At 39.0% G+C, this 11,932-nt stretch overlaps 2 protein-coding genes across 2 annotated transcripts; one reads left to right on the top strand and one right to left on the bottom strand.

Annotated features, from left to right (window-relative positions):
• LOC115741559 (E3 ubiquitin protein ligase RIN2) lies at positions 1-7,547 on the bottom strand. The gene is made up of 13 exons (XM_030675534.2): positions 7,379-7,547; positions 6,356-6,801; positions 5,811-5,888; positions 4,557-4,643; positions 4,340-4,461; positions 3,510-3,606; positions 3,293-3,398; positions 2,694-2,851; positions 2,471-2,608; positions 2,291-2,358; positions 1,989-2,216; positions 927-1,314; positions 1-458 (listed from the first exon to the last, which is right to left on the bottom strand). Exons 2-13 carry the CDS (start codon positions 6,593-6,595, stop codon positions 402-404), a joined length of 1,767 nt encoding a protein of 588 aa, XP_030531394.1. The 5' UTR covers positions 6,596-6,801; positions 7,379-7,547; the 3' UTR covers positions 1-401.
• A 1,693-nt stretch (positions 7,548-9,240) lies between these two features.
• Positions 9,241-11,645, top strand: LOC115741584. The gene is made up of 2 exons (XM_048282534.1): positions 9,241-9,554; positions 11,360-11,645. The coding sequence occupies exon 1, from the start codon at positions 9,327-9,329 to the stop codon at positions 9,516-9,518; it is 192 nt and encodes a 63-aa protein (XP_048138491.1). The 5' UTR covers positions 9,241-9,326; the 3' UTR covers positions 9,519-9,554; positions 11,360-11,645.
• Positions 11,646-11,932: the final 287 nt, after the last annotated feature.

An 11,932-nucleotide genomic window follows, 5' to 3' on the forward strand; every position in this document is an offset into this window, starting at 1 on the left:
GAATTTGCCCAACTGACTTCCACCTGTAGGAATGTCCTTTGACATCGAGATTAGTACACATACCCCAATTTATTGAGATTTACATGGATGCGGCATCTGTGAAACCAGATTGCACCCTTTGTGATGGAATGGATGCGGCATACTTCACCGTTGTCAGCAAGTACATTGCGTGCTTGTGGCACTCCACTCTCAGACATACACAGGGAAAACAGTACTCAAACTACTTTACTTTGTGAAGCACGAGATCAAGCGGTCTCTATATACAAAGACTGAGGCTTATTAAACATTTGAAAGAGAACAAACTCTTAAATTTATGCTCGAACTTGGATGAACACATGCCGCTGACATCTCCAAATTTGTGTTTTGACGAGCTGTAGCATTTTAATTATCGTACAATGCGTTTAGATCTGGAGAAGATTATTCACAGTGACAGTCGCAGAATTTGTTCGCTGCAAATCCTGCATTATTGACATCAGACAATGTAAGTACGCAAAATGTTAAAAAAGGACAACACCGAACATAGAATTGCTAGTCAATCCAAACAATCTCATACTGATGCTAGTCTTCTCACACAGAATGGAAGAATGTCCCGGTACTGGTAGAATTAGTATTCACAAGGTAGTTTCGAAATCGACGAGCAATACCACACAAAAGCCAAGGAAATTGATATGTGATCAATAAGAATACCAAAATGAGTCCAATACAGTTTACATGCATCACATCCAAACTTAGTAAAGCAAAAGAATCAGAGAGGGCCTCAACATTAACTGTGAAACAATATAGTCGTTCATCTGGCGATAACTCTGAAAGCTTACCAAGTACTGATTATCAGTCAGGCAAATAAAAGCTGGAGGCACAATTCATTTCAAGCTAAAGGTTAGCCATGCTAAACCACTTACTTTCAGGTAGTACAGGAACTACTGTACCTGAAAAATCATCTCTTCTGGAATATGGGGTAAAACCTCTCGAACTGTTTCAGCCATTGTTAGTATGTTCGCAATGTCATCATTTGCAGAACGTGAGGCAGTTCTCAAATGTAAACCACCAGTGGTTCCGGGATGTCTTCCAACAGTAGAAGCACCAGAAGCAAGTGAACCAGAGGCACCAGCATGAGAGAGATTAGCAGGCCAAAGACTCCAGCCAGCTTCATCAAGAGCAGACTGGCTGTATGTATCTCCAATGGAAGCAAGATGCCTCATCATCATCTGAACCCTCCCCAGTCCAACTGATCTCATGGCAGTGGAGGAGGGGCCAGCACCATCAACACCATGGCTTGGCCAAGTATTCAGCCAACTTGAGTTCAGTCCGGCGTTTCTGTGGACAGAATAATCCAATTCATGTTAAGAAGGAACAAGAATGCATCGATAAGTTTTAGCTGGCAGACTAAAGATCTTGCTTGATTTTCAGTGTTGTAAAGCTCGCACTTAGACAAGAAGAGGCTTCTCCTCATTCATGTAGTACAGAAACAAAAGAAACGTTTCAAAAAGTCCAAAATGACCCGTTTTGAACTGGATCAACAATGAATATTTAGATAAAGATGTGGGAAGAAGGTAATTCCATGAATCCCCATGTCGTGTTCTCATTTTCTCCTTGGTTCGCCTTTTGTCCCTTTCCTATAGAGATATCTAGTAACTGAGGAAATCAGGATCCAGGGCATCATTTAGTCAACCCCAAGGGCGAGCTATATTCAGATATTTCCCCAGAAAGTAATAGTCATTTGCAAAAGATACAAGAAATACGAGCACTACAGTGATCAAACAACATCTGAAAATCAAGCTAGATACTTCGTCTCTTAAACAAACAAATCAATCCTAAAGTTTATAAAAAAAAAGGTCCCGTGATTACCACTTTTTTTTTTTTGGTCGAACTGTGATTACCACTTAACTGAGTAGTGTTTTAAGCAACGGAAGTTGCAAAAAGGGTGTCCTGTTTCTCAAATTGAATTAAACCATAAAAAAGAAATTTCAAAGATTTAACAAGGATTTCACCTCCAAGTTCCTTCATCCAAAGGATTCTGAGTCTGACTCGGAAATAGTCCAGGTGGCAGCACATTCCCAGAAGAATTTTGTCCATCAAGACCTACACTTAACTGGCGAGCGAGCTGTTCATCGCTCAAAACTTCACTGCTAGGGTTTGCTTCATTCTCTGATCGGGAAACAAAAAGCGGCTTTCGACAAGTGGGGCACGAATAAGCGTCATTAAGACCTTGATCCAACCTAGCATTACACACAACTTTCAAAAATCGTTTCATTTGAATAGCAAATAGAAATAATAACGCACATCCTAATACCAGGATCTCAAGCAACCAAGATGAAAGAGGTGCCGGCAGTGTAGCCTTTTAGCTTTGGCCATGGGTTCCTATCAATTCAGAATATTATCATGACATCGAACGCTGGCTGTAATTTGACAATATGTATACAGGGCGCGCGCACACATACAGAGAGAGAGAGATAGAAGGGGAGGAGCATACTCGGCAGATGGCACATTCATCATTGTATGCTCGGAGCTCTTCAGACGTTGCATCAGGAAGGGCAGCATGAAGAGTACCCAATGCTGTTCTCAGTTTAATAAACCCCTTCACACGCTTGATGATTGCACTTAGCAAGGCCTGCAAATCATTAATGTTATCCAATGAATAAACTGAAGATCAATCCTAATTCCAAAGGCATTAAATCAGTTGGCCAGAAATTTACACGTATATTTAAGAACAGAACCACATCCACTATATGTAGTGGCATGCCACGAAGCAACCAAATAAGCACATAATGCCCCACAGCAGTCAATAAAGTTGCCATGTCAAGGACAAAACCGAGATTTCGAATCAGAAAGCTCTTCCATTCCCATAATGAACCTGCATTATCCAAAATAACCAACATATTAATTATATATGCCAAAAAGCATGCTCAAATCTATGCAGTAACCTTTAGATCATACCAGATAAAAGAACCAGACAATAACCCAAGCAAATAGAAGAGTATAGAAACAACAAGGGGAAAAATCAACCACAACAGATGGCCAATCCGCTATCCTCAATATATATAGATAAAATTGGGAAATGGATCATAACTGCAAAGAAACAATAACTTTGAGGATCTAATTCTTAGCATATTGACCAACACAATTATTAGTCACTTCTATATTGTGACAAAATCACGAGATAGCAAGCCTACAATATCTGCAGATGCTCAACATCCAGGAAAATTTAGAAAAACAGAACCATTTGAAGCCAAGACGGCCTACAAAGGGCCCAAGACACCTGCCACGGACACATGTACAAGAGGTCAAGCAGTACCTGCTGCAGATGTATCTATGAACTTAAACATTCGGCAACCACTGCTGTTTCCTGCTGAATGATTTACCCAGATGTCAAGAAGCTGGAATCCATGAACCACAATGGCCTAAAAGGAGAGTATCGTCAAAGGCAAGCGATTCAGTCAATTGCCAGCCATAGGAAATTATGTTACATAAAAAACAATGAGTCGCTTGAAGGGAAGTGCTTCTTAAAATACCTGAAGTGTTTCAAAAATGACACATAAGAGCTCAAAAAGAAGCAACAAGAACATCGAAGACCCCAATGTTTTCTGAATCATTAGAGAAAGTCTAATCCTGCAAGCACACCGAAGGCAACATCACATTAATATAGACAAACTCGACAAAAATAAGTAATTCATAGCAATTTTTGGAGTACACCAGTTTCTAAAGGAAGAAAGCACAAAGCAGTAAATGCCAACCAACCACATAGTACTTCATTCTTGCGACTACTGGCAGTGAGATTGAGAAATCCTACTCAGTACTGAAACATATTGAGGTACAACGTACAAGTGTTCGTAGAACTAACATGAGTGATAAGCAGATATTCGCAGTCTGTTACACACACAATGTAGAGTTATACCTATTGGCAATTTCAAATGGTTGGCTACAAATCCAATATGATCAACCAATGACATGGGCATTACTAATCATTTTTAAGCATCTCTATTGGACTTTCATCTGTCACATCCAGAACTACGTAAAGAGTTATACCAAAAGAGACTCAATTCCGAATCACATTTCTCTTAAGATTCTAACTGATTCATAAATCACAATAAAATGGAGAGAAACATTTGCAGGTCTTGTAAAACATATGTTATATGGGAAACCATTTATTAGTGCTATCTAGCTGCACTGCAATAACAATTACCAACGAATACGTATCCGTCCTACTTCTTATTATTCAATGTGCACACCACTTGACTGTTTGAGAAGCTATATCCTGGTAAAATGGAGTCAACTGGACATCCAGCACATTTGTATTAATCGGTACTTATACTAAGATGCATAAAAATAGGAATATATCTACCAGAACATGTCAACAGTCAGAACCACCAACAACACTGAATACACGCGAAAATATCTCCATGGTGTCGTAGAAGGAGACGCGTTCAATCTTTCCAGGCGATCTCTAGCCAAAGCTTGAAACATCTGTCCAAAGTTATCAATATGTTCACATAAGATACTTACCAGTTACTATAAAAGGATCAGCCACAGAAAAAGAAAGAACGTTCAACTCGACATACCTTTAGAGAACATAGAACAGTAAGCCAGGTTGACCATAGGCAAAAATGAAACAATGTTGGTGGAAGTACTAAAGGTAGAAATGTTCCCTGTCCAGCATCACCCAAATAAAAGTCAAAATATGGTCAAGTAGACAGAGATCCATCAGTATCGCACATAAGGCCTGAGATGAAATTGCTTCTAGTTCTAGCTGATTCTCAACTCTCCCAAGTGCAACTGCAAACAGTATAAGAAAAATAACAAGGACTCTCCACAATATAATAGATGACAATTTTACAAAGCCACAACCCTATGACTACATGATCATGCGCCACAATTGAGCAATCATTCGCCCAATAAGTTGAAATTGTGTTCCATTTTAACATAACATACAATTGCTTGCTTACTAGATGGCGTCAGCAGGGAACCAAACCATCTTTCGAGCTTTACTCCATGGAAGACCCATCCCACACAGGGAAGAGAAGCTTTGCTAGACCATCAACAATAACTCAAAACAACAATTTGACCAAATAATAAAAAGCCAAACCGCTTTTCAGAAAGTTCATTCAAATTCCAATTTCCATTTATTAGTTTGTCTACCTAGTCACAGTATTTCATAAAAAAGCTCAACCACATACATGTATCAACACTACTTTCCAACAGCTGTATCTCCCGCTTCTCTTAGCTTACATTTCATGACAACATAACTAACCGAAGTTCACATATCCACAAAAATTAGCGTTTTTTTGTACACAAGAACAAATGAAACCGTATCAAGGAGTAACCATGATGATTGGTCGCAACCTCTCACCAAAGGTGCAGGAATCCAGGCTATGGTGAAGAAGACTGTTCAAGACATAGTTAACCCTAACAGTGATCCAAAGGAAGCTAACTTAATGAAAGCTAATGACAAGAGACAAACAGCAAGATCAAGCTTTCCTATGAGCTAAGACACGAGTCGAGACTATCAACGCACTTTCATAATCAATTGGTCCATCATGTATATAGCTATAGTGAAGTAATACTCCGGCTTCCCTCGCATATTAAACTAATACAAGAAGTCCCAAGTAACTATCCTCCAAAAATTTAAACGTGCGTACGCCGCAATTAAATTTCAGCAATAATTTCTTTCTTGCCATACAATCTGCACAAAAGAGCAAAATATTCCAGAAAAAGAGGGAAATTCAAGGCTTCAAAAATTCCAGTTTCATGTCATTAAACATGCATGCCAATTGCCGCCTCTTCATCAAAGTTTAAGAGCATAGATTGAACCCTACCTTGTAAATAAGGTAGTTTCCCAATCGTTCCAACAGTTTTCGAGTCTCAGAGGATGACAGCTCTGAGAAGAATATAGACTGCACATGAGAAAGCCAAACGAGAACATCAAATTTAAATCACTAAATAATATGCCATCTTTACCATTTCTAGTACAGAGGGAAAAGAAAAATCAGAACGTTTGAGTCGTATGTTCAAAAGCTGGGTAAAAGAGAACTTTCTAGTCGTACTCCTTGGAACTACATGGACTACTCAATTATCATTAAAAACAGACAATACAATATCATCAACTTAGTAGTTAATTCATGAGCCAACCATCCTTTACAAAAGGATTCTCTCTGTATTAGTTTACGTCTTACATTTACAACATCATTTCTGACTTAAGCACAAATTTACATGCATCAGACGAGTATTGAATTTTTTGAAATTGAATTAATAGAATCAAATGCCCTCAAGTATAATATTCTGGATTTCATTTTCTAGATAAAAAATTCACACTGGTGTGGGGTTCAAATCCGTACAATTACTAATTGAAATGAAAATTTACCTTCAAGGACAAAACAAGTAGAGCGAACGCACTGAGAATAAAAGTTGCCAGCAAGGCAACAGTGGCCGAAGAACTCAATAAGAGATCAAGCAGACGATTGGCATTATCTGATTCGACAATGCTCTCTCCGATCAGCCCATCCAATCTAAATTTCTCTAATAAATTCTGTGCCCACCATTGAAGGCCCAAAAAGCTTAGGACCGTGCAGATACCGGAGATCGATAAGTATTGGACACCCATTAGAGATAGTTGCTGCAACTTCCTTCAGACGGAAGTCCCAGAATCTCATCACAATGGTTGGTACATAACTAGTCGCTCTAATTTCAGAAATCCATGACCAACTAAATAAATATTCCACTGGATCCTCCAGGCAAGTGCTACGATGAAATAACGAGATTCCCAGACCTCGTGTCCTACGCACAATTCTCAACACTTGGTACCAAAGCCTGTGGGAAGACACCAGGTCAAGTCATTAGCATATCTTGTATAAAAAGCACCAAGAAAAGGCATAGCTGATAAACAGGTAAATAACAAAACATCCAGATGAAAGATAACTGCGTTGCTTCGCTACAGCACAGATTACTCGTGATTAATATGCCGCAACAAATACTAATCCAATCACCTAAGACGTGACCAAGGAAAGCATGCTATTATACTCCATAGAGTTGACTCAAACTAAATGAAAAAACGACCGGAAAAAGGAAAAAATAGCTGCGAGCTGCTTCGGAACACTTAATTCCTACGATTCTGACAGCATTGTTCACCAATTTAAAATATCAAAATTTGACACGGGATCGAAAGAAACTGTCGGATTTAAACCCTGGCAAATCGCCTGAATCAGCGACCACAAAACCCTACGCATCAAGTTGGGCACGACGCACGGTCAAGAAACAGACGAACAGAACAAAACCTCCTCCATTTCTTCTCATTTCCGAACAGGAATCGCAGAGAATTGAGAACAATTTAACATCGCACGAAGGCTCGACGAGAGACCGAAAACGAGTGATAGCGAAGATCGAGAACCTGATCGAATCGGCGAAGGCGAGGGACGATCGCGTCGGCCGGATTTTGCTTTCGGAGGGGAATCTGATTTCCGCAGAGCGACGGAATTGGGGGGAGCAAAGGGATCGGGTGGAAAAGAAAGGGAGATTTTGCGGGAAAGCGAACGGAAAAGACCCCAACGCCTCGCAATTTCTCTATTTAATATTTCCACCTTAGATTCGTCAAATGGTACATGCAATGCAAAGCCATCAAAAAATAAATAACGTCGTGATAATAAAATGGGTAATTATGTAAAAAGAAAGGGTCTGAAAGCAATATTTGTGCAGGGGCAATTTGAATAATAATGCACTATGAGTGAGGCAAAATTTACTTTTGACTCAAACATAATTAGATGTGAAATATTTCGAGTGTAATATTTCATGCTTTGGGATGAGAAATCGTAAAATTTTCTTATTTATTTTATTATGCATCGATATAATTAAAAATTAATAGAAAGAAAGAAAATATTATTAGAGATTTTAGCTTTGACACAATTCATTCCATGTGCAGATGAAACACCTAATTAGTCATTTCATTACCAAAACAATTCAATCTATGTAATGTATGTTGCGGATAAGGTGGCCCACATACAATAAATAAAGTTCATAATTGATAGGAATTGCAAAATTCTAAATCATCAGAGTTCAAAATAAATGGTTGTTTTATAGTTGGCCATAACTAAATGACATCGTCATGTTGTTCAATTAAATTAAACTTTCCGATTTCAATGAGAAATCTTGCATAAAAGTTTATCGTTGGTAAAGTGTAAATCACGAAGAAAATTCTTGTCAGAGTGATCAATAGGATCATTCTTAAGTAAATTTTGATTTTCATTTGCAATCTTTGGTGAATTTTCCAAAGTCCAAAAAAAAAAAGGAAAATTTTCAAAAAAGGCCCAAAGTGCTCTCATTTTTATCAAATAAGGGCTTGAAGTAGTATTTGTTTCAAACAAATATCTAAAGTGTTCTTAATATCTCAAATAAATACCCGAAGTGATCATAACCATTTCAAATAAGAGCCTCACCTCGCTGGCCTGTTAAAAATTTCGGTCAATCGGGGGTATTTTTGTCAAAACATACTTTTAAACATAATTTTTAGTTAAATTAAATTAAAAATTTAAAAAAACTCAAAAACGAGAAGCAACGAGAAAAACACCGATGAAGCAGTGGCTCTGGCAGGCGGGGCCACGGGCTAGAGCCAATCGTCACCTTGAACCCTTTGAGGGCGGCGACCCTCACTCAATTATGGGAGAGGATTGAGGCCTCCTCCTTGCTAAGGTGAGGGCATGCCGCCCCTCACATCCGGTTGGTGGGTCGCCGGCCCTCGGCGAGGCGCTTGCGTTTTCATCCTCTATTTTTTTTTTTTTTCAGTTTTAGTTTTTTTTTTTAAATTCGAAAAATTGAAAAAGGAAAAAAAGAAAATAATAAAATAACAAAAAATTATTAAATGACTAAGATGCCCCTAATAATTGGAGACTTGGGCCCTTTTTGAGACTAATAAGATCATTTTAGACTATTATTTGAAACAATATCATTTTCGGGTTATTGTTTAAAATAATGAGGGCACTTCATGTCCTTATTTGAAACGAATTCAATTTTAAGCCCTTATTTAAAAAAATGAATGCATTTTGGGTATTTTTTTGAAATTTTCCCAAAAAAATTAACTCAAATAAATTGAAAGTTCTCAAGTCAAATATTTTCACGTGTAGTTGTAAATAATTTTTAGAGAAAAAAACTGTTTGACATTTAAAACAATAGCTTTCTTCTTTTTGGCCCAAAAAAGAGAAAAACAGAAAAGAAAAATAATGTGTTCGAAGATAAAAGGTGAAGAATGTACCAGAATGCTGCAAACCCGAAAGCGGAAATGTATTGGGTTGGGGTCGTCGTCTTCTTCTTCTTCTCGATCGTCGTCGAAGAAGAGGAATTGACAGATGGGGTTAATCAGAAGCAGCTTCTCCTTCGTAGCGGGGACGGTGTGCGGGATTTACATAGCTCAAAACTACGACGTTCCCAACATCAGAGCCCTTGCCAACGACGCCGTTTGCAGGGCCAAGCGGATCGAAGAGAAGTACCGCAAACCTGACTCCAAGTCCAGAGGCGGCGATGGTGACCGCCATGTTTAGCTCCTTCAACATATTCTTTTTGGTATATAGCTCGAGGTAAAAAAAGAGGGGGGGAGATTGACAGTCTTTTTTGTGGGTAGTGAAGTTTCTGTTTGGGAGGATGGTCTCGTTTCTTGAATCTCTCTTAAACTGAGGATTCTTTGGGGGCTTTTCGTTATATCTTGAATGCAAGTTTGTGCCTCGAGAATTTTTTTTTTTTTTTTGGCATTAGCAATACAAAGGTGGAGATTTTCCTTTCTTCTTCATCGTCCCACATGTTGACAGACATTGGACTAGATGCTGGTAGCCTGGTACTAATGTAGTAGTTCACTGGGTAAATGTTGGATATGTGGTGTTTCACTTTCTACTTAATTGGTCCTTGTTGTGTTTCTCATCATGAAAATGGTTGATGAAGTGAAAACTTTTCAGTCTGACATAATTCGACTGGGGCGATTGATTTTAAAGAATGATTCTGCTAGAAGCTGCTTTAGCTCTTTAAGAGCCATTGAGAGAGCTGGTCTCTCTTTTGCTGGCCTACTTTTTGGGCTGATGAAGCAGTATGCAATGTGATAATGGAGCTTGGAATGGAAGATCTTTGCATGTATTGCACAGTGGGATTTGCAGAACTTGATTACATTCATCTTTTGCCTTAGCTCGAAATTTCAGGCCAAATCGCTGGCTTACTCCTGTTTCATTGATGCCTCTCGTGGTTGTGGAACTTCGCAATTACCTTTTCATATGTTGAATATGTAGACATTTCATTGTCGAGAATGTTTTTCTTCTCATGCTTTGATGAGATCCTTCCGTTACCATCTGTATTCTATTAGCAGGAAATTGGTCATTCTAGATTATCCTTACGTCTTTCCAATTGTACGATTGTTATGTGTTCGTTCACAATGTACTCATCTCTTCATCTGATTCTTTTTCTATCTGTGATTCACATGTTCGCCTTGGATTGGTTAAGTGATTTATTCACTTTACAATTGTCGAATTGTTTGCAGGAATTAAAGTTGAGGGTGCAAGGTTTGATTGAAATGCCCATGCTTTTCTTTTTTTGTTGTTTAAGCAAAAGAGGCTATAGGACCTCTCGCAATCACTTATGTTTGTTTGTGAGATATCATCAAAGACAAGGTCATGATATTGTATTGGGCTAGCATTTCTCGAAATTGCGTAGCTCCGGTTTATTCCTTCCGTTTTCTATGTTTAATTACCCTGAGATATCTAGTACTATGTACTGCTACTGCTTTGTCTGCATGACATGGACTTGGTCCCGCTCTATCAGACAAGGCACCTAGGATCGATCAGCACTACCCTGGTTGGTGTTTTAAGTGGCTTGAGGATGAGCCCCTGAAGCACAGAACAGCTCTTAACATCGCAAGAGCTTGTGGCACAGTGGTGTATGAACAAGTAGCTCTTTGGGCACACTAATTCCTCGTGAAGGGTTTTGTCCTTTACACAACAATTTCTTTTGACTACTGGAGTTTGAGGACTGGCTTAGTAACTCACGGTTGAGTTTCCTCTGGATCGTGAAATAGAAAGATCGATACTTCAAATTCACAAGGTGGCAATTCTGCATAGGCATTCCATGTTCCTCGACAATGTCACAATGATCGGGACAGATTCAGGCTGCATTTCTTCCCCATCCCCAAGATGAGTGGATCGTTAGATGCTACTTGTTGGAAAAAATTTGCATTCTTGACACGATTGGAGGGACAGATTCAGGCTGCCTTTCTTCACCCTTCTCTGTGTCAATTGCCCAGGCACGATAAGAGGGGAAAAAAAAAATAACAGGTAGCCGTTTGGATCCTCCAACGTTGTTGTAGAATCTTTTATGGCCTAAATTTTCTTTTCTCCTATGACAGGAAATGCAGTTAGCTAGCTTCAGTTATAACTACAGTATGTACAGCAGGGAGAACACCCCCTCATATACATGAGCTCCTTAGGAGGTTGAATGATGAATTGGTTAGGCAGCTAATTTTAGGAATGCCGGTTGACCGACCATTCGCGGTAGAGCTCGGAAGACCGACATTCACGTGTAACGTGCTTCCATGTCACGACCGTGAGATTGTCCATAAGATCATCACTTCTGACTAGTCACCAGCTGCAGCTACCATATCATTAAAGAAGGCAAACGATGTTCAGTTTTTCTGTCTTTTTCACCCCATTCTACATCGCGATTGAAATACAAAATTAAATTCCTTCTTCAATTAAGCAGTTGAAGCCGTGTCCACAGGATGATGGAGACCTCTTTCTGCTTTGAGCGTTGTCCTGAAAAGAAGTTGTGCCTGTTGGTCATCTCCACGGAATTGCCTTTTCCGTTGCAAACTCCAAAAGTCAAAGGATTCGGTCTTTTGCATTGGAGGGTTTTTAAGATTAAACATAACAGCTTTTTCAAACAAAATGCCCAAAATGCCCCCAGATACTTAATCAAGATT

This window comes from Rhodamnia argentea, chromosome 7, assembly GCF_020921035.1.
Source record: "Rhodamnia argentea isolate NSW1041297 chromosome 7, ASM2092103v1, whole genome shotgun sequence".
NCBI classification, from domain to species: Eukaryota; Viridiplantae; Streptophyta; class Magnoliopsida; order Myrtales; family Myrtaceae; genus Rhodamnia; species Rhodamnia argentea.